Source organism: Podarcis vaucheri (genome assembly GCF_965113315.1).
Source record: "Podarcis vaucheri genome assembly, chromosome: 16".
In the NCBI taxonomy this organism is placed as follows: domain Eukaryota; kingdom Metazoa; phylum Chordata; class Lepidosauria; order Squamata; family Lacertidae; genus Podarcis; species Podarcis vaucheri.
The window spans coordinates 17,899,186-17,921,101 of record NC_138754.1 but is presented as its reverse complement, the minus strand read 5'-3'; the positions used below and the strand labels follow the sequence as shown (position 1 = coordinate 17,921,101).

Here is a 21,916-nt window from a genome sequence, read left to right as displayed (position 1 = left end):
CACCTAATAGCAATCTGATCCAATACAAAAAAGTCATAATAAAAACAAAACTTTAAAACAAACAACTTAGATCAAATAAAGCAATATTCAATGATCTACTAGAATATAATAGTAAGCAGTACAATTAAATATCAGCAAATAATAATTAAATAGTTTACACTTAACAGTTACAATAAAAATTATTAAACTATAATCAATACAAATAGCAGCAAGTCATAATGCATAAAATACCACAAAACATACAAAACCATGATCCCAGCATGGAATTTGCCTCTTTTTTTCTTTTTTCTTTTCTTTTTTACAGCTGGGATTCAGAAAATAGTGCTCAGGCTAACAAGTCAACTTCAAATTGGGATTATAATATTTTTTTTAAAAAAAGTAATCTGTTTTGATCTTGTTATATAGGAAGCTGCCTTATAGCCAGTCAGACCCTTGGTCCATCTATCTAGCTCAGTACTGTCAACACTGGCTGGCAGCAGCTCTCCAGGGTTCCTGGTAGGGTATTTTCCCAGCTCTACCTGAAACCTTCTGCCTAAAAAGCATATCATCTACCACTCAACCGCATTCCTTCCCCCCAAAGGTGTATGAACCATCACACAGACTGAGAGTCCATTTTCAAATCTAGCAAAGTAACTTCAGCAATCCAACACACCAGTATGTTTCATTTAGTCATTCAATAAAAGTGATATACTGCTTTATGGTAAAACAAACAAGAACCCACCTCTGAGTGATTGGCAAAAAAACAAAACAAACATAACACATTAAAATTATTGATTAAAAAACTGTTGAAAACAGGTTTTTTAAAAAATCAAAAGATGAATAAAACACATGTCAACATTCTACATATGTTTTTAGCAGGCACTGAAAAAAGTACAGCAAAGACACCTGCCTGATGTCACTAGGCTGGGAGTTCCAGAGTGTAGCTGCTGCCACATTATAAGTGTAGAAGGAAGTACTAGAAGTAGGAAGGAAGTACTGGAAGTGTAGAAGGAAGCACAGCTGCAACCGTGCTGGTTCAACAGATTGAAGTGGTCAGGTGGGCAAGTAAATTGGTCCCAAGCCTTTCAGGGCTTTATATGCTAATAGCACCACCTTGAACTTGGCCCTCTAGAAAATGGGCAGCCAGTGCAGATCTCTCTACAGAGGTGTTATATGCCTGTCAGCAACCGTGCTGCAGCATTCTGAACGGACTGCTTCTGGATTATTGCACACACGCACACGACACGCACACACCTCTTTCAAGGAGCTCAGGTGATGAGCACAGTCCCCCCTCCCACACACCCCAACCTTGAATGGTCATTGATGCACCTCATACAGGTACCATTTATATTGTAAGCTTTTTGGGGGCAGGAATCTGCTTTTTCTCCCTATGTTTATTTCTTAGAAATGAACTATATTATGACACTATATTATGATGTAGTTGTTCCTATTCCCCTTATTCTTATGATTATTCCAAAGTACTCTGTTTCGTCTTTCAATCGGGCACTAATGCAGTGTTCTACATCATTCCATAAGCCAACAGACTATTCCTTCTCCTCCTCCCCACCCCAATTAATGATAAATCACTGGATTTCAACATTCCACATTTGATGTTAGAAAACCCTGCTGGAAAAAAAAGCCAAGCCTGTCTGCCATCAATATTTTAACCGTCTCATGTGTACACAAAACAAAAGCCTGGATTCCATGCCCTAAGAGATGGAAATCAGAAATGGAAATTTCGAAAGGGCATTTTTTCCCATGCAAAACCTGAAGATTTCCATCCAGTCCTGTTCATTCAGTCGTGTTCGTTTCCTCACCGCTGCCTCAAATTTCTCCTGCTTTCCAACATGATCTAAAGGACAGGTTTTTGTTGTGCAATTCCTAAGCATCCCTCACAGCCCTAATACACTGTCTTTAGCGCCACCTTCTGTCCGAATTACCACCTTGAGGAGATGTGGTGGAAGCTGGACGTCCTTGTGGACTTCAGGCGAATGCCGCTCCCTAGCCCAGCCACACAGACAGCAACCCATTGGCATATTACTTTCCTTTTTTTAAAAAAAAAGGCCTCTCAGAGACAGAAGCTGAGCGGGTTTTGTTTTATGACATTCCATCAGACTCCGCGTCAGACAAGACAAAACGACAGGGTTCTTCGGCGGTTGGGTGATGGATTTCTTTTTAGCTCATTATGTCTCCCCTCCCTCCCTCATCCGTATGCAAAATGGGATCCAGACAGCCTTGGGTGTACCATGGAAACCAAAGTACTTTGGTGAGAACGGGGGTGGGGGGGATGGTGTTGGGGGGCGGTGGCGGCAAGGGAGGGAGGGAGGGAAGAGCCAGAGGGGACTGGGAGAGTGGGAAATCTCTCATGCAACGTCGTCCCCCCAATCTGCATAATGCAATGTCCCTTCCTCCAGACACTGAAATATATTGTTTATAGAAGACAGAAGAGAAAAGAGGAAGAATGTGGAGGACACCGAGGGGCTGGGAGTGAAAGAGACAAGTGGGTGGGAAAAAGGATGAGGAGAAAAAGGGGAAGTGGATGAAAAGGTTGGGCATTCATGGCGGGCCGTGACACAGCGGAGGGGGAGGCCTGCTTCCCAACTAGGCTAAGCCCAGTGGGGGCCACTACTTGGAGAGTAGGCAGTTGACTTCCCCCTTTTCCGGACTCTCCAAAGGACAGCGGGATCCATGCTGTCATCTCTCCTCCACACCAATTATCTCAGCCCTTGCTCATTCGCTGTTATTCTGATCTGTATGGTGCCATCACCAAGGGAGTAACACAAACCTTGCCCAGCAAGGTGCTTCCAACTGAAAGCATGTCAAGGCTGAGGTCAAATCTAAGTGGGAAGTTTGGCACAGGAACACTGGAAGCTGTCAGTATTGTTCACACTGACTGGCAGCGATGGCTCTCCAGGGTTTCAGGTGGGAGTCTCTCCTAGTACTACCTGGAGATTCATCCTGGGATCTTCTGCCTGCAAGGTGGACGCTCTGCCACTGAACCAGGGCCCTTGCCAAACCTTGACATTGGAAGGCCAAGGACATTAGAAATATCAGCTACAGACAGGCAAAGGTTGGGCAACAGGGCTGGCTCTAACATTAGGCAAAGTGAGGCAACTGCCTCAGACGGCTGATGCTGGGGAGCTGTTCCTCCTAAATCCCTCTCTGTTGCACCTGTGTACACAGCCTGACTTGCTGCCTCAGGTGCAGAGACCCCCCATTGTTGTAGTAGGGATTTGATGGCCAGTCTACATGGAATGGGCAGGGGCACCATCTTGTTCTTCACTTCAGGCAGAGTACTGTCTTTGGCCGGGCCTATAAAGCACCGAGGAGCCTGCCCCTCAAACTAGAACTCCCAGAACTCAGGCTTTGGGGTGTCACCAAGTACTCAATGACACCATCTGGGCCTGGGAGCCATCCCACAACAGCACAGATACATTTCTTTGTTTTCAATTGCAAAATTTTGCAGGGTACATCAAGAGTCCTCCCTCCCCCAATTTTGCAGGGAAACCTGAGAAGCCATTTCAGCACCAAATAAAAAGTGTGAGGACAATGAGCGGATATTAGTGTCATGGGAGAGTGCCTGATTCAGGCTTATGCCAGTTTTCCTTTAAATATCATGCTCTGTCCTCCCCCCAATTTGCTGTCTTTGGTATCTGTCTTCCATTCTTTCTCTGAGCTTTTTATTTCTTACTTCCCTTTCTCCACTACTTTTCTGCCAAAATGGCCTTCTCCTCACAGCCCCTCTCAGTCAAGCCACGGCAGACTCTCTCCTGAAATGTCGAGGGAGGCTATAATGGCCACTGGCCAGGGATGAGAGAGAGCCGTAGAGTCAGGATGCTTAGAGGCCTGCTGAAGCTGCTTTGGCTTAAGGAGGCTTTTGCTGAGGTGCAAGCCAGTCATTTATGAAATAATAGCTGTATACATCTAGTGGTGGCTTTGTTGCTCTGATACCAAATGGCAAAGCCAAATGGCAGGGATTTGTTTGTTTTATAAATTTCTAAACTGCTGCACAGCCTGAGGTCATCAAACTAGTGTACAAAAATAAAATAAGATACAAAAAAGATACAAAAAAAATCTAGTAAGAATTGTACCCCATTTCCAGAACAAAAACAGGGGGTGGCAAATGAAGTTATTAGAGGAAGAAGTCAAAGGGTTTAATTCATGTCAGATAGTACTTTAATATACTGTGAGAACTGCCAGGGGGGCGGCAGATACTGAATGGGATAGTAGGAAATATTTGGAGAAACATTATCCCTGTTTCAAATATGTCCTTTGGAGAAAAGATTACAACATGACATAAAACATTGAGAATACTATTGTAACTTTTTCATAACTTCAATTCCTGTTATATAGCATATATCCCAGCCTTTTGGGGGGAAAGTGGGAAAGGGCAGTTGCCTAGTGATTAAGAAGGTCCCATGTTCAGGCATTTCCAGTAAACCTGTGTAAGTTTCCCTGCCTGAAACCTTGGAGAGCTGCTGCCAGTCAGTGTAGGCAGTACTGAGCTAGATGGACCAGTGGTCTGACTCAGTACAGTATAAGGCAGCTTCCTCTAAACATTCCTCTTTACCCAGGTCTTTAGCCATTAAATAATCTATGGCCTGTTAAAACTGTGAGTGGGGGCACTGTTAGAATCATAGGATTGTAGAGTTGGAAGGGACCCTGATGATCATCTAGTCCAACCCCCTGAATTGCAGGAATATACAGCTGTCCCACATAGGGATCAAACCTGAAACCTTGGCGTTATCAGACCACGCTCTAACCAACTGAGCTATCCAGTATTGGTGTTATTATGATGATTTTATTATTATGTTGTCTGTTATTATACTTTTTTTTTTTACTATTGATGCTCTCTAAAATGTGTTCTTAATATTGTGCACAGCCTTTGGATCTTTTGATAAACTGAATACATAATAATAATATTCCAGCCTGGAGAGACTTCTGTATTGGTCTGTGTTTTTCTGGAGAGCATGATGCTTCTCCGCAGCCTCCTAAAAATACTCCTGGGGCTTTTCTAAAGGTAGAACTCAGTTCTGGGTTCAGCTCAGCATCAGGCCTCTGTGCTGGCCATAGATTTACTTCTTGAAAATCCCTGCCATGGTGACTCTCGCCAGAGGGGTTAGTTTGCATTTCATCTGTTGCAGCAAATGCAACAGAAAGTCTTGTGGCATCCTCAGTACTAACAGATTTATTGTGGCAAAGACGTCTGCCACAATAAATCTGCTCATTATTACTCAGTCAGAAGGTTCCGAGGGTCACCACAGACATCCTAAACTTTTCATTTGTTTTTAACAGATGGAGCAAACAACTGTCATTTTAACAGATATTTGAAATAGCACAAGAGGGTCTCTCAGGACTTCAGTTATATGGATTTAGGGCATAATAAAAAAATATGTAAGTCATCACACAAATGTTTCCACTATTTCAATACAAATATTAGTACCGTAATCAAATCATTACAAATATTCCAACTACCGCCCCCTGTTTGATTTTGCATTTCTGTCCTGATGTTTGCTTTCTGAGGTTTCAACCATGCTAGCCAAGGATTTTATGTTGAAAGGCCAAGTTGTATTTTTGGATCACAGGATGATGAACAAATACCACAAAAATGGCAGTAGTTAGCCACCAGCCTTTCAGGAAATGAGCACTGCCTTGGCAGTCTTGTGGAAGAAATCCCTAAGTGAAGGCAAGTATATTCAGGTCGAAGATTTGACCATTTCATCTTCATCTTGGCTTCAGGGTCCTTCTTGTCCAAAGGGTCAAGGGCCTCATTTGAGAAGGGTGGATCATCAGTGTGTAATGTTGGAACCTGTTTCAGGGTGCCATGGCTCACCTTTGGAATATGCAAAGTAATAACACATAAGGCATTGCTTCTGAGAATACGCAGAATGCACTCCTTTGCAAAACAGAGTCACCACAGGCAAAATCATCTGGCGAATCCTCTGGCTCTGCCTTCTAAGGGGACTGGAGCCCTGGAGCCACCTTTGTGGTATTTTGACTTCAGAGCAGATCTCCTAATGGCTGGGATCTCCTGAACATGGCAGATCCCTTACTTTCATCTTTTTGCCTGCTGCTGTGTAGAAGACGGCAGCATTCTGTCAGGCGCTTGAGTCTCTGTCTGTCTCCTGGGCTCTCACAACCACAACACCCTGGAAGCCATTGTGATGATCCTCAGGAACCTAAGTAGAAGGAGCGATCAGGTGAGAAAAGGACACCATCATCCCAACCCCCCTCACCTCATGGGTGCTGGGATGTGAATAGATGCTAGGAGAGGATATATTTATTAGATATTATCCTTCTTTCCTCACGTTTGTGAGTTCAGCAGAGTGCCACCCCTTTGCAGCTGAAAATGGAAGCTTAGCTAGGCTAGTTTTGGCCTTTTAGTTTAAGTAATCCAGGATGTTTAAGGCAGACTAGATTTTCCTGGTATTCTCCCCCTTTCTCTCCCTTAAAATAACAATATCACAAAGAGTCTTGTAAAAGGTAAAAATAACAACTACAGAATACTTGTTGAAGAGTAGCAGAAACAGCAAATTTGTTTAGGCAGGCTTAAAATGGCAATTCAGTTACAAAGACATACTTCTTGCTTGAAATGGCATTAGAGCTTGTTCTCACATTGCTGGCAGGATGAAGAGAGATAGAAAGAGAGGGTGTGCCCAGGCAGGAAGGATAATATACAGTCGTCTGACATGTTCGCCCACAACTTAACAGTAAATAAAACCAAACATCCTAAAGACACCACAGTCCCCACATTGTTATGTATGTAATTGTTGAATGTTTAATAAAGATTTATAAATTTTTAAAAAGACCTCCCCCTTTCAAAGCACAGTTGGAGTGTCTCTCACAGAGTTCTCTTTAGCAAGTTTACAGGAAAACTCTGCGAGCTTCAGCTCCTATCATGTGCCTATCTAGCAAAACACGAATAGTTGGTTTGACCGCCCTTTAAATATCCCACACAGGGAGATGGGAAGCAGAGCTCCTCAAGGGTCACCTGGAAGCAGTCATTTCATCAGTGGGATGGGGCACAGGGCAAAATAATATACTGATGCCACTGTATTAATGATCAAATAATAAACAGAAAAAGTCTGCAGATACCTCCCAGTAGATATTATCTTCAAAGCAGAGAGAGTCATTCGGAGATCCAAGTATCCGCAACTTCATGATGACCCCTGGGAAATGCAAGAGGGAGGAATGGGGTGTGTGTGTCATGGCATAGAAGGAGAACTCTAAGCTGCCTTCATATGCAGGACATGAAGCCACAGTCATACCAGCATACATCTAACAGCTTCTCCCAAAGAATTCTGGGAACTATGGGTGCTGAGAGACACCGCCCCCATTCCCTCCCCAGAGCTACAATTTCCATACTTCCTTGGAAAGTGGGATTGATTTCTTAAACCATTCTGGAATTAGTGGGTCTGTGATGGGAATGGGGGTCTCTCAGCACCCTTAAGAAACTACAGCTCCCAGGATTCTTTGGGGAACCATTTAAAGTGGTATCACAGTGCTTTAAATGTATGGTGTAAATGTGGCCAAAATCTTTCTGAGTTCTTCCAACATTAAACAAAATAGCCCTTCTATTTTTATAATCCAGCCCAAGTCCATCCTCAAATTGCTGGTTTGAGGAGGCCGTGGCTGGGAAATATCCATATTGTAGCTTGTACTGACCTCCAGTGGCAAGAAAAAGGTTGTGCCTTGAAAAAGGAATGAATGGAGAAAATTGATTGGTTCAATACTGTTTCAGTGACCACAATTCGGTCTTCTCTATTTTCTCATGCAATACTGTCATCAGCAACCAACATTGCTAAACTCTGTTTTAAATGGTTTTATGTAGCGATCAAAGTGGTGCCTTCAAAAATTTGAAATCTACCCTTCCATGATTTTAATAGTGATAACTATTTAGGGTGTGAATCTGAATGATATCTGTGGGTCCCTTCCAAACCTGTGACAGTGAAGTTAGAATTGACAGGAGGAAACCTGGTGAACCAGTCAAACTGGTTTGGCTTTTAAGTATTTTATTTCTTTTACTGCATTTGTATCTCGCCTTTTTTCCTCCAAGCTCAAGGTGGTGTGCAGGGTTCTCCCCCTCATTTATCTCCCACAACAATTTTGTGATGTAGCTTAGGCTGAGAGGCAGTGACTGGGCCAAAGTCAGCCAGCGAGCTTCATGGCCAAGCAGGGATTCAAACCCTGGTCTCTCAGGTCCTATTCTAACCACCACACCCCACTGGCTGGCTCACACGGAGAGCACCATTTACGTGTCCTAAGAGTTTGCCATAGAGATAAATGGGTGGACCTTTCCCCACCTCAGTTGGCTGGATGGCACATATTCCTATGGGGAACAAGAGGCCAAAGGGGGCTGAGTTCCGGTTGATGGCAGAGGCACAGAGACATGTGTGCCTCTGTGCTGGACCCCAAGCTATGACTTGGAGATCTCATTGGAAACCTAACAGAGGAAGCAAGATCTATTGGGGAATTCATGCTGTGAGCTCCTCCATCTTGTCCTCAAGTTGTATATATGTGTAAATGTTATGTACTGAAGTTCTCACCCTGGGCCAGCAGGGGGATACTGTAGATAGTTATGCAAATGAAGGATCGAAAAGTGACGTTCAGTGATTGGATAGTTTTAGAAAATAGCAACAGTTGCATTGTTCTGGAGCTCTATATAAGCAGGCTGACTGAGCTCCTCAGCCTAGTTCTGTTCTGGCATCTGAATAAAGAAGAGCTGTTTAAAGAATCGCTGTGTCGTCTGACATGTTCGCCCACAACTTAACAGTAAATAAAACCAAACATCCTAAAGACACCACAGTCTCCACATTGTTATGTATGTAATTGTTGAATGTTTAATAAAGATTTATAAATTTTTAAAAAGACACCACGGTCTCCATCAACCTTCATTCCAAGGACACCAAACCCTGGGTAAGCTCAGAAACCTGTGGAGTCTCTCACCACTCAGAGAGAGGGGCTGTACAACACATATTTTTTTGCTCTGCTCCTCTATGGAGGCAGGTAAGTTGTACAAGCCAAACTAAGGGCAATATGATGTGCAAATGCACACAGCGTTGAAACAAATTCTCCCATGAGAGGATGCTGGACTGCATGGGCCAGAAGTAATTCTTGGCACTCAAGGGTACCCCTCTGCCTTCAGAAGTGAAGGGGGGCGACGCTAGGAATTGTGGTACCATCTATGGTGGGCTGAGCCTGGTGAAATTTAGGGGAGCCACTCTGTCACCAGGACAGATAATGATGAGAACTTTTACTGCCACTGAAGATATATTTATTATTTTTTTGTTATTGCGTCTAGGGCTGTGTGGAAAATGGCCCCATGACACTCCCTATTCAGCTCTACAGTGCCAGGTTCAAATGATCATTCCAGGGCATTGTGGTGGTGATGGTTATGGCAACTGCAACATAAAAAGCTAATGCAATTCTAGGCTGGATCTACGGAAGCCTAATGTCCAGATCAATGGGAGTCATAGTACTGCTATATACTGCTATATTCTGCCTTGGTCAGACCATGCCTGGATTACTGTGTCCATTCTGGGCATCACAATTTAAGAAGGATGTTGACAAGCTGGAAGGTGTGCAGAGGAGAGTGATCAAGATGATTAAGGGTCCGGAAACCAACCCTTATGAAGAATGGCTGAGGGAGCTGGGGGGTGCTTTTGAAATTATTGTGGGGAAAGTGCAATAGAAATATTTTGAATAATCGGAAAGCTCCCCCTCCTCATTCCTTGCAAAGGGTTGGGAATGGCGTTACCTCCACCTTCAAATCTTTGGCCATGGAAAAACTCACCCACAAGGCTTCCACCAGTCATAGCCAATCCCAGAGTGACAACCAAACCACTCAGCTGGAAGAGGCTTTGGTACGTGGTGGTCCGTTTCCCAGAGGCGACAAGAGGAAAGATGTCTGCCAGGCTGCAAAGGCAACAGACAAGATCCAGTGAGTGGGTCTCCACAAGCTTGGCCTGTCCTGGAAAACAGGCTGGAGTCTGATCTCTTGCGAGTTGGATTAATATTAACATTGTTATCTATATTTATATTCCACTCTCCCTCCAACAGGTTCTACCCCATTTTATCTTTACAACAACCCTGTGAGGTTGTCTGGGCTGAGAGAGAATAGACTGAAGGCCACTCAATGTGTGGGGATTTGAACCCTTAGCCCCAACACACCAATTACATTATTTGTTTCATAAAATTTATATACCGCTTGATAGTAAGAAAAAAGCCTCAGAGAGATTCACAAGAAGAATAAAACATGAAAAATGATCAATAACAACAGTTACAGACATTTATTTACTTTTGTTTTGTTTGTAATTTTGTGCTGTTTCATGTTGTAAGCGGCCTTGAGCATGGTTCTATGGAAAGGCAGCATACAAATAAATTTATGCATGCATGCATGTATGTATGTATGCATGCATGCATATATGTAAAACATTCAAAAAACAATTAAAATAAAAAATGAGCTAAAAACACATGTTGACATTTACATAACTGGGTAAGCTTGCCTAAACCTCTTTGCTCTGGCCTTTGACACCTGAGATTTGCATATTTCAGGTCACACCTTATTATTGTGAATGTAGTATTTTAACTCATGCTGGTAGCTTCCATCTTGAGTTTGACTAAACTGCGGGAGGCAGTGGAAGACAGAAGTGCCTGGCGTGCTCTGGTCCATGGGATCACGAAGAGTCGGACACGACTAAACGACTAAACAACAACAAAGTATTTTAACTGTCTTCAATTATCTACTTTAAAATCGTTGTAACCCTCTCTGGGACCTGTTGGTGAAGGGCAGGTAATAAATGTAATCATCATTATTAAAAAAATGTTTTTACCAAGCACCAAAAGGAGTACAACATGGGTGCCTGCCTAGCGTCAATATACCGCTCTACAAGATTGATTTCTTACAAATGTGGAATGTGCATTATGTGACACCTGTAACAGGGCCAGTTCCATAGTTCAAAGTTTATGGAAGAACCATTAAGCCACATTGGCTCTCACCAGGACTCACCCATCTCCGTAAACATCTTCTGTTGCCAGCCCTACCACCAGCACGCCAAGGAGGCCGCCAAGGATTCCTGGCATCCCGTGCAGGTTGTGGACTCCACAGGTGTCATGTATTTTCAGCCTGGAGGCCAGAAAGGGCTGGGGAGGAAGAGGCATTCAGCACAAAAAGAATTTTGGCACAGAATGGATGGGATTCCATGCCGCAAGATAGACTGCCATCTCTCAAGGAGGCTCTAGTCCTGGATTTCCTGCATCAAGCATCTAGGTGGCCTCCTGGGGATTGTGTGTGGTGGTACTCACCCATCTAGTGGGGCACTTTCTGTTCACAAAGATGCACATAATGTTTCCCCAAAATCTTGGGAACCTGAACCTTATTATTACTATTTTTTAAAATGGCACCAAATCTCTAGTCACCATGGCAGATCGTTTCAATTACAGTAGTACCTCTGGTTAAGAACTTAATTCGTTCCGAACGTCTGTTTTTAACCTGAAACTGTTCTTAACCTGAGGTACCACTTTAGCTAATGGGGCCTCCTGCTGCCGCCGCACGATTTCTGTTCTCATCCTGAGGTAAAGTTCTTAACCCGAGGAACTACTTCCAGGTTAGCGGAGTTTATAGCCTGAAGCGTTTGTAACCCAAAGCGTTTGTAACCCGAGGTACCACTGTACAGTGTTAGAAACCAGAAGGGGCTTGTAGGAGACTCCCAGTATTTATGATGGCAGGAGGTGCCTTTGTTGTTCAGTAAAACTTGAGCTAGTGGGGTTTATGGTGAGGTTGCCTGGTCATGCAGGCATTTGGGGGGCTGGTTTTTAAGGTTTCAAAGCAGAGGCCATCTGCCATTGATGCTTTAGCTGACATACCTGCATTGCAGGGGGTTGGACTAGATGACCCTGAGGGTCCCTTCTAACTCTATAATTCTATGATTCTATGGTGTCCTGAGAAGTATCCAAACTAATTTGGGAGGCGATGGATTTCTCACCCTGTTCATGTTTACTGCCCCTTTTTGAAGGCCTACATGCTGGCATAAAGAATAATGATTAACTGACGCTTCTTTTAGTGGCTGCTCAAAAATCTAGAGCTCAAACCTGGAAGGCGTAACAAGGGCTATCCCTGGACTAGGGTGTAAAAATGCCCCACCACTGAGTTATGGCCCTTCTTTGGAAGTCCAAGGAAAACTGGCAATGTCACTTCCTTGTGGTACAGAATTCTTTCCCGCTGTTGTTTTGGAGGGAAACATACCGTAAGGAATTTGAAGCCAAGAACTGACACAGAGCCAGCCAGGACCCCTGCAATCATGGCTCCAAATGGGGTCAGCATCATCTCTCCCGAGGTCCCAACAATCACTCCACCAGCCAAGGCTGCATTTTGAACATGAACCTGGTAAGAGAAAATCAATAGATAATCAAATGGCTTCAGTGTGAGGCAGGATAGGAGGAGGGTGTGCAGCAGCGAGGGGGAAACTCAGCCCCCTAACCTGCACTGAAGGACGCTCTCTAGGCTAGGGAGTGAGCAAATCTGTCAATTTCAGTTTATTTCAGCTTCTCGTTGTTTCATTCTAAAATTCGTGATTTTTTTTTAAATAAACAACAACAATTATTCTCCCCCATCAGTATTTCAGTGCAAATTTCACCTAATAGGCACATTTTCGCATGCCTTTTTGCCTGACATGCACATTTTTGAAGCGGAATTACCCCAATTAAGCACCCTTAATCCTTCTGAGGAAGAAGCCATGTCTGTTTCAAATGGCACGATACTGCTTTACATCAATGGCCCAAAGTGTGGGATGAAGGCATCCAAAATGTTAAGTAAAGGATTAATGTTCACAGGGGCTATAGAACTCTGTGATGTCATACGTCAGAGGCAGTTATTTCAGTTGGTACAGTTATGGCAGTTATGGACAGCCTTAACAGTTAGAGCAGCAGGTATGTTCTGTTATGCTGCTGTCTGCCTCAGAGCTAGGCTGTAACAGTATTTATCTCAGATGCAAATCTACGTAAGATGTATTAGCAACATAAGTACAGTAACTCCTACCTGCGTCGTATATTTTAATCTGCAAGTACAAGTACACTGAGTAAAAGTTATTTGCTATTTAAACTTTAAAAAGAGAGTGTCTTGTGTAGTTTTTAATAGGAGGGAAAAGGGAACTAATCAAAGGGTCTTCCACATCGCTCTATAAATGGGAACTAGAATTTAATTCCCACATAAGTGCTTTCAGACTATCTATTCTTTGATTTGTTGACAGGGAGATTAGATGGTGTTGGTTATTTCATGAGCACTGATTTGCTTGCTGGGAGGTTGGATGATGTCACATGAAAGCAAGTCATTTCCCCTTCACTTTCCTTGTTGCCAAAAAATCCAGTCTTTTGAGGGAAGAGAGGTTGTTGACCTGCCAAGATGTGATTTAATCCCCTCAGAAAAGAACGACAGTCTGGAAGCCCCAGAATCTAATGCAGGCTTCCTCAACCTTGGTCCTCCAGATGTTATTGGCCTACAACACCCATGATCCCTAGCTAGCAGGAGCAGTGGTCAGGGATGATGGGAATTGTAGTTTCAAAACACCTAGAGGGCCGGGGTTGAGGAAGCCTGATCTAATGTATGACAGGGGTGAGCAGGGATGCTCTTTTCACCCAAAGCCCTACAAAAGAGGCCACCAAACTGGCCTCACCATGTCCAGCTTGCCCCCTCCATTCACGAGGGCCGAGAGGGCGAAGGTGGTGAGGGTGCTCGCAGCCAGGGAGAAGTAGGTGTTCATGACTGTCCGTAGCTGGTCATCTCCATGGGCCGCCACCGCTGAATTGAAGCTGGGCCAGAAAAGCCAGAGGAAGAGAGTTCCTGCATGGAGGGAAGAAAGGGAAGCAGCTTTAAAAGAGGATTGGACAAAGTCACAGAGGACAATAATGCTAGCATGGACAACTAGCCATGAGGCGCATGCTCTGCCTCCACTGGACTTTCCAGCAGCATCCAGTTGGTAAGAAACAACCAAGACATAGGGGTGTAAAGTCATATTTAGAGAAATTGCTTTCTTCCTTTCTTCATAGAGTTCAAAGGGATCTCGGGGGTCATCTATTCCAACCCCGTTCAATGCAGAAATCCTGCCCACAGCCATCCCTGGGTGAACTCGAACCCCAAATCTTCTGGTTTACAGCCAGACGCACTGACGCCACAATAACACTAGAACTCATGAACATCCAATGAAGCTGGAAGAGTCAGGACAGACAAAAGAAAGCGTTTCTTCATGCAACACAGAGTTAAACAATGGAACTCCCTCCCACAGGAGGCAGTGATGGCTACCAGTTTGGAGGGCTTTAAAAGAGGACTGGAAAAATTCATGGAGGAAGATAAGGCAACCAGTGGCTACTAGCTGCGATGGCTATGCACTGGTCAGAGGCAGTAATGCTTCTGAATACCAGCTGCTGGTAGTCACAGGAAGAGAGAGTTGCTTTTGTGCTCAGGCCATTCTTGTGGGTTTCCCACAAGCATCTGGTTGGCCACTGTGAGAATAGGATGCTGGACTAGATGGGCCATTGGCCTGATCCTGCAAGGCTCTGCTTATGTTCTTCTGTTAGGTTCTTAAGGTGTTATTTCCTGACTGGCCACTGTGAGGGAGAAGGTTCTGGACTAGAAGGTGGCCCTTCTCTCCTAACTTCATTTTTCTGGGACAGAAAACAGTCCGTTCCCTCTTGCTCTAACAACCCCTCTTCCTATAAGATTGAGCCATTAACGGCAGCAACAACCCTCCACCTATGTGGTGGCTCTTACCAATCATAGCAAAGAGATCTGAGTGATAGGTGGAGCCTTCTCGTTCTCTGCTCTTCTTCAGCTGAGGCCGGTAAAGAATCCTGGACACCATCAATCCAAAGTAGGCCCCAAAGGTATGGATGGTCATGGAGCCCCCAGCATCCTTTGCCTGAGCCAGAAGGTCAGAAAGGAGCACACAATTGCAAAAGTGGCACACACAGATATTATTATTACAGTATTATTATTAGCAGTTATACCCTACACTTCAGCCAAAAAGGCTCCCAGAGCGGCTTCTATGCAGTCAGTTAAAAAAGACTGTCCCTGCCTACACAGGTTTATCGTCAAAAAGGGATGTGCAAATTAACTGAAGCAAAAAGCTAAGGCAAAGTATGGGTGCTCCAGTCCCAGAATTAATTTCAGAAATATCCTTTGAGTGTCCCTCCAGATAACATCTTTATTCAACATTCATCCAAATTTGCTTCGGCAAAGGGCACAGCGTGATAGGGACAGAAGCATCTGTCAATTTTGGTTCTCTCAGTTTCTCATTTATTACTATCTTAAATTATTATTTTTATTACGACTTGCATTTGTATCCCACCTTTCTCCCTAAAAACTCAAGGTCAGCCAGTGAGATTCATGATGACTGAGTGGGAATTTGAACCCTGGCTTCACCCGGGTCCTCATATGACAGTCTAGCCACTATACCACACTGGCTCTCATCTCTTCACATTTCTGCAGCAATTTGTGATTCAAAATAAATAAATCCTCATGAAAATTCTTCAGCGCTTTAGTGTGAATTTCTCCTAATAAGCATTTTTTGGTATGTGGCTTTGACTAATGTATACACCATTGCAAGGATTTTCTCCCAATGTTTTATGTTTGTTGCATGTACACATTGCTACCTCAAGCAACCTGACAGAAATACAAGACACAAATGCAATACATGATTAAATAGCATCATTTTAATGCAAAGACTCACCCCAAAGCAACTAAGTAAGATATATTCATTAATGCCAAAGAGGGTGACTTCCAATACAGTCATCAGTAGCAGTTGGACAGGACTCGTCTTGCCAAGAACGGCTCCGAAAGAGATCAGGACTGCCCCAGCACAGAAGTCGGCATTGATCATGCTGGCAGAAAACATTGGAAGCAACAGTCTGAATGTGACAGTCTAGGCTGCCGCCCTTTCCTGCCCCCTGTCACAGAATTACAGAATTGTAGAGGTGGACGAGGTCTCAAGGGTCATCTAGTCCAGCCCCCTGCAATGCTGTAAGTTAACTCCAATTAACTCAGGACCAATGAAGGGACATCCACAGAGGATTGACCTACACGACACAACCATCAAAGTCGTCCAACGGGGAGTTCTGATTGGCTACGGAAAGCTTGCAACTGCTCATGTCTGGTGAAAGGAGCACTGGGAGACAAGCCCTGTAATATAATAGTGGGTTTGGGGGTCAGTCTGGATGATGCCCTGAGTTCCTGGAACCCCTAGATTCTATCACCAGCTTGAGATTGGGGTGGTGGCATGTAACAATATACTGTTGCACACACACCCCAATCTCCAAGTGGTGAGAGATTCCAGGGGTACCTTGAAATGAGGGTCAGTGGAGACTGTAGTGTCTATAGGATATATGGTTTTATTTACATATATATACAACCTGAGTGGGATGGAGGGGCTCACAGCATTAGTAGATCTTGCTTCCCCATTAGGTCTCCAGAGAAGCCCCAAGCCACAGCTTTGGGTCCAGCACAGAACAAGACAAGCCTCTCTGTCTCTAGCTTCCAGAACCAGTCAAAATGCTCTTCCACACAGCATCTCTTGGTTTATTGTTGCCCATCCCAGGATGATGTGGCATCCAGCCAGGTGAGGTGGTATAAGGAATACCCATTTGTCTCTGCGCCAACAGAACAACTTCTTTGGATATGTTAAAGGCCAGAAAAGGCCATTACCTTGACAAAGGGACTGGTTTGGCTGAATCAGCAGCCTCTGCTACTTAATTCTAAACAGGTACAGAAGGGACCCAGAGTATCATCCAGACTGACCCCCACCCTCACCTATAACCATACAATTGTCTCTATTGACCAGGGGCAGCACCTACTTTCTGATACCTGTTTCCAGTAAATCATTGCCCCTACTTTTGACTTTCGCAGGTATCTTGTTAAACATTTGTTAACATGAACTGTTTGTGTTGTCCTTTCCTCCCACCCTCCTTCTTACACCAACCCACTGCCCCCTGGGTCCCCAGACCTCCAAGATGGTATCAAGCTTTCCTGAATTGGTCTCTTGCTCTCTCTCCCTGGCTGAAACTGAGTCTCTAAGGCCCTTTCCCAAGGCCCAGCAGCTTGGAGAAGGAGCCACTTTGCTCACCTTTCTATTCCAATGTGGATTTTGCCATTATGGAAGGAATGGAAAAAGCCCTGGATGAGGATAGACCACTGGATGGCAAAGGCAGCTATCAGGAAGTTGAAGGCCACACCCCCAAAGCTGTACCGTTTCAGGAAGGTCATCAAGAAGCCGAAGCCAACAAAGATCATAGTGTGAACATCTTGGAAACCTGGATCAGGGTGAGAAATGGACTGGTTTAAAATGTGAGCACAAATGCCCGTTACTGTGTCTTGTGGGAGGGAGTTCCACAGATTAACCACGTCCTGCCTGAAGAAATACTTTCTTTTATCTGTTCTGAATCTTCTGACATTCCATTTCATTGGGTGTCCATGAGTTCTAGTGTTTTAACAGAGGGGGAAAAGCTTTTCTTTGCCCACTTTCCCCATGCCATGCGTAATTTTATAAATGTCCATCATGTCACCTCTTACTTCCCTTTACTCTAAACTAAGAAGTAACAAAAGCTGCAACCTTTCTTCATTAGGGGATTTGCTCCATCCCCTCAAATCATTTCGGTTGCCCTTTTCTGAACCTTTTCCAACTCTGCAATATCCTTTTTGAGGCGAGGCAACCAGAACTGTGCACAGCATTCCCAGTGCAGTCACAGTACAGTGATACCTTGGTACTCAAACGCCAAAAACCAGAAGTAAGTGTTCCAGTTTTCAAATGTTTTTCGGAAGCCAAACATCCAGGGCAGCTGTTGGCTATTGTTTCGGGGGCACCTGCACCAATCAGAAGCTGCGTCTTGGTTTTTGAACATTTCAGAAGTCAAAAGGACTTCCAGAACGAATTAAGTTTGGCGCTTTTGCTATTTATTTTGCGTTTTTGTTTTTGAGGCTTTTTTGGTTAATTTGTTTTTGTGACTGTGTTGAAACCAGTTCAACTACTGATTGATTGTGTGACTGCGAAAATGGATAAAAGCCCCCCATCCAAACAATGACTATCATCAGTCCTGGTAAGAAGAAAAAAAATAATTTAATTTTTTATAATCTACAATACTGTCTTATTTTTTTTATAGGACATTACATTGATTATTGCTTTCATTTTATGGATAAATGCTCTTGTTAGTAAAATTCATGTCAAACTGCTGCTTTAGGGGTTGTTTGTAAAAGTCTGGAATGGATTAATCTGTTTTGCATTACTTTCTATGGGAAAGCGCGCTTTGGTTTTGGAATGCTTTGGTTTTGGAACGGACTTCCGGAACGGATTAAGTTTGAGAACCAATTTACCACTGTATTCCAAATGCGGTTACCCAGGAAGGCCGCCTACAAAAGACCTTTGCCTGTTCAACTAGATTCCAAGGCTGAAATGTACACTCGCCATGTATGCACAGCCAGCTTCAAAGAGTTTTCTCTGATAGCGAATGGGAATACGTGTGCTGATAAGATCCAATATACACACAGGAGCCATTGCAGTCTGCAAACAGAACAATTGTCGGCTTCCTTTTGCAGTAACCTCACAACCTTTTAAAGGCCGATAAGCATGTGGATACCTTCAGTTATGCGACATCTGATCTCCTATAATGGGGATGGGTCTCCAGGAGCAACTTTTCACTTCAATTGTAACCAGTAAAAGCTGCAGAAAGTTAGAATTGCAGGGATTCACAATCAACCAGGGATGGGATTTTCTAATCCACTGCTTGCTCCTTAATTGTGGTAGGAAGTGAGTTTTTCTGTACAGTTCTGATAAAAATATGAACAACTCTTGCATATTATACATATTATTAGACATAATCTTATACACCTAGACACTCTTCCACCTTATACACCTAGGCTCTTCCACTGAGCCACAGCTCGCCCCCATTATATTATTGCTATCCAGAAGTCTGCTTGGATGAAAAGTGGTATAGAAATATTTTAAATACACAAGTAAATATATATCCCTGTGTGAACAGGCCTTAGGGGCTCAGGGTTAAATTCAGGAAAAGGGGGTGGGGGCAGGATTTCAGTAAACTGGATATAATTTGACTCTGTTATGCTTAAAGATGGATGACTCTGTCAATTTCAGTTTCTCATTTCTGCAGCCTTCAGCTTGTAATATTTCCACATCAGCCAACAATTTGTTTTAAAATAAAATAAAAACCCTTTGCAAAAATCTGTCAGGATTTTAATACTCACTTATAATATATTCTCTTTTTTTGGCAATCAAGTTTCCTGAATACAATGCATTTTTAAATGCTATTTTTCAATAATATATGGAGCTCCATGCCTATTGACATCAAGCAGCAGCCTACCCTTTTCGATGACTGCCAGTGGCGTAGCGTGGGGGGTGCAGGGGGGGCCGGCCGCACTGGGCGCAACATCTGGGGGTTAGGGTTAGGGGGCGCAAATCCACGGGTTAGGGGGCGCAAATTACTTGCCTTGCCCAGGGTGCTGACAACCCACGCTACGCCACTGATGACTGCTTAAAACATTTCTGTCTAGACAAACCTGTCCAGATCTGTAGAATGTTGACAAGTGTTTTAATCTGTTTTTAGTTTATTAATAATCCTAATTGTTATTTGAATGTTTTAAATAGTTGCTCTTAACTGTTTTTACTGACCGTTTTTTAGTTTTATTCTTTTTGTAAATCACATTGAGGGGTGTTCTGGGTTTTTATAACACAATCAAACAGTAGAGAGATTTTACAAAATAAATGGATTAAAAAATGGAGAGACTTTGGCTTAAGTCTAGGATATCTGAAAGACTGTATCTTCCCATACAAACCTGCCCGGGCTCTGAGATCTTCACGGGAGACCTGCCTCTCAGTCCTGCCAACCCTCACATTTATACTTGGTGGGGATGCAATAGAGGGCCTTCTCAGTGGCTGCTCCCAGATTTTGGAACTCCCTCCCTAAAGAAGCCAGACTGTCACCCTCCTTGTCATCCTTCCACCGGCAGGTGAAGACTTTCCTATTCTTTTAGGAACTGACTGCTTTTAAAGAAAGGGCTGGTGCTGTGCTATTTTTATTTTGGTTATTTGTATGTTTTAAACTGATTTTATATGTGTATACAGTTTTAAATCTATCAATGTTTATTTTGTAATGATTGTTTTTTCCTACAATTTCACTGGTTCTTGCTTTTACAGTCATACCTTGGGTCCCGAATGACTTGCAAGATGAACGTTTTGGGTCCAGAACGCTGCAAACCTGGAAGCGATTGTTCCAGTTTGTGAACGTTCTTTGGAACCTGAACGTCTGTTGTGAATCCCGCAATTTCCGATTGGCTGCAGGAGCTTCCTGCAGCCAATTGGAAGCCGTGCTTTGGTTTCTGAACTGTTTTGGAAGTCAAACCGACTTCCGGAATGGATTCCGTTCGACTTCCAAGGTACCACTGTATCTGTAAGCCGCCTTGAATCCCATCGGGGGGAAGGAGGCGTATACATCTATACTAATAATAACAGCAATAATAATTACTTTCCAACTATTTGTCTTATATATGTTTTACCTTTCTGTGTTTCCTCCCCTGCTTGTTTTAATTTTTGTGAGCAGCTTTGATTCCTGGGAGGAAAGTGGGATAGAGACAAAATAAAACAAAACCAGTGAATACTCACTTGGGTAGCGCAAATAGAACTCGTTCTGCAGGTGGCTCTTGTTGCGGAGAGCCAGTTCCTCGTGCCAGAGCTTGGCGCTTGTTTCGGCATCATACTGGACGAAGAGGGCGAAGAGGAGAATAGTCAGGAACTGAAGGAAAACACAGGCGATGGGGAGCTTGAGCCTTAAGTTGGTGGTGTGCCCTGACATTGTGGGGAAAGGGAGAAACGAAGGGGAAAGCAGGAGAGGAGAGAGAGAAAGAGGAAAGTGAAAGCAGTCACAGGTGCCAATCCAAGCCCCACCTTCCAGTCAATGAGTTCTCAGGGGAGCCCCACCCATCTCGCTCCCAGGAAATGTTCAGTGGTTGCTCAGCCCTGGCAAAAAGCCACTTGCTTCAAGGGAGGTGGCAGGCAGCGTGGAGAGGACACCCTGGAAGGGAGGAGCGACTCCAAAAGGCCTCCAGTCAGCCGTTCTCCAGCTTGATGCCGCTGCAGCCAAACAGAGGCGAAAGACGTGCACCCACCCCACCTCAAACCCCCAGAAAAAACTTACTTTGAGAGAGGAGGGGGTCTTTTGCATGAAGAAATAATCAAGAGGGGGTTTTTAAACAAAGGCGTATCCCGCATTTATTCCCTAAAACATATAATCAAACAAGGCATCTTAAAAAGAGGTTGTTGATTGCAAGAAAGAAAGCATACACAGACCACATTCACACTGTACAGTGGTACCTCGGTTTACATACGCTTCAGGTTGCATACGCCTCAGGTTACAGACTCCGCTAACCCAGAAATAGTATCCCGGGTTAAGAACTTTGCTTCAGGATGAGAACAGAAATCGTGCTCCGGCAGCGCAGCAGCAGCAGCAGCAGTGGGAGGCCCCATTAGCTAAAGTGATGCTTCAGGTTAAGAACAGTTTCAGGTTAAGAACGGACCTCCAGAACAAATTAAGTAAGTAACCAGAGGTACCACTGTACATGTAAAGTTCAGCAATGCCACTTTCAGCAGTCATGGCTTCCCCCCAAAGAATTCTGGGAGCTGTAGTTTGCTAAGGGTGCTGAGAGCTGTTAGGAGACCCCAGTTCCCCTCCCGGAGCTACAATTCCTACAATTCCCAGAGTGGTTTAACAATCAATCCCTTTTCATAGGAAACACTGGGAATTGTAGCTCCGGGAGGGGGAAAGTGCCTCCTAACAACTCTTAGCAAACTACAGCTCCCAGAATCCTTTGGGCGAAGCCATGTCTGTTTGCAGTGGCATCATACCACTTTAAATGTATTGTGTGAATGTGGCATATGTGACTGTT

At 44.0% G+C, this 21,916-nt stretch overlaps 1 protein-coding gene across 1 annotated transcript; it reads right to left on the bottom strand.

Moving 5' to 3' along the window:
* Window positions 1-4,132: 4,132 nt before the first annotated feature.
* RHBG (Rh family B glycoprotein) lies at window positions 4,133-21,326 on the bottom strand. Its single transcript, XM_082203641.1, has 10 exons — window positions 20,637-21,326; window positions 17,091-17,277; window positions 15,702-15,852; window positions 14,744-14,891; window positions 13,650-13,816; window positions 12,224-12,361; window positions 10,988-11,121; window positions 9,773-9,894; window positions 7,075-7,148; window positions 4,133-6,158 (listed from the first exon to the last, which is right to left on the bottom strand). The coding sequence occupies exons 1-10, from the start codon at window positions 20,824-20,826 to the stop codon at window positions 6,078-6,080; spliced, it is 1,392 nt and encodes a 463-aa protein (XP_082059767.1). The 5' UTR covers window positions 20,827-21,326; the 3' UTR covers window positions 4,133-6,077.
* Between the last annotated feature and the right edge of the window lie 590 nt (window positions 21,327-21,916).

Excerpts from the sequence above, each read along its gene's own strand:
- RHBG (XM_082203641.1), bottom strand. The coding sequence starts at position 20,826 with ATGTCAGGGCACACCACCAACTTAAGGCTCAAGCTCCCCATCGCCTGT. Across the intron at positions 15,853-17,090 it reads ATCCACATTGGAATAGAAAG|CATGATCAATGCCGACTTCT; the intron begins GTGAGCAAAGTG and ends GTTTTCTGCCAG. Across the intron at positions 9,895-10,987 it reads GAAGATGTTTACGGAGATGG|CCTGGCAGACATCTTTCCTC; the intron begins GTGAGTCCTGGT and ends TTGCCTTTGCAG.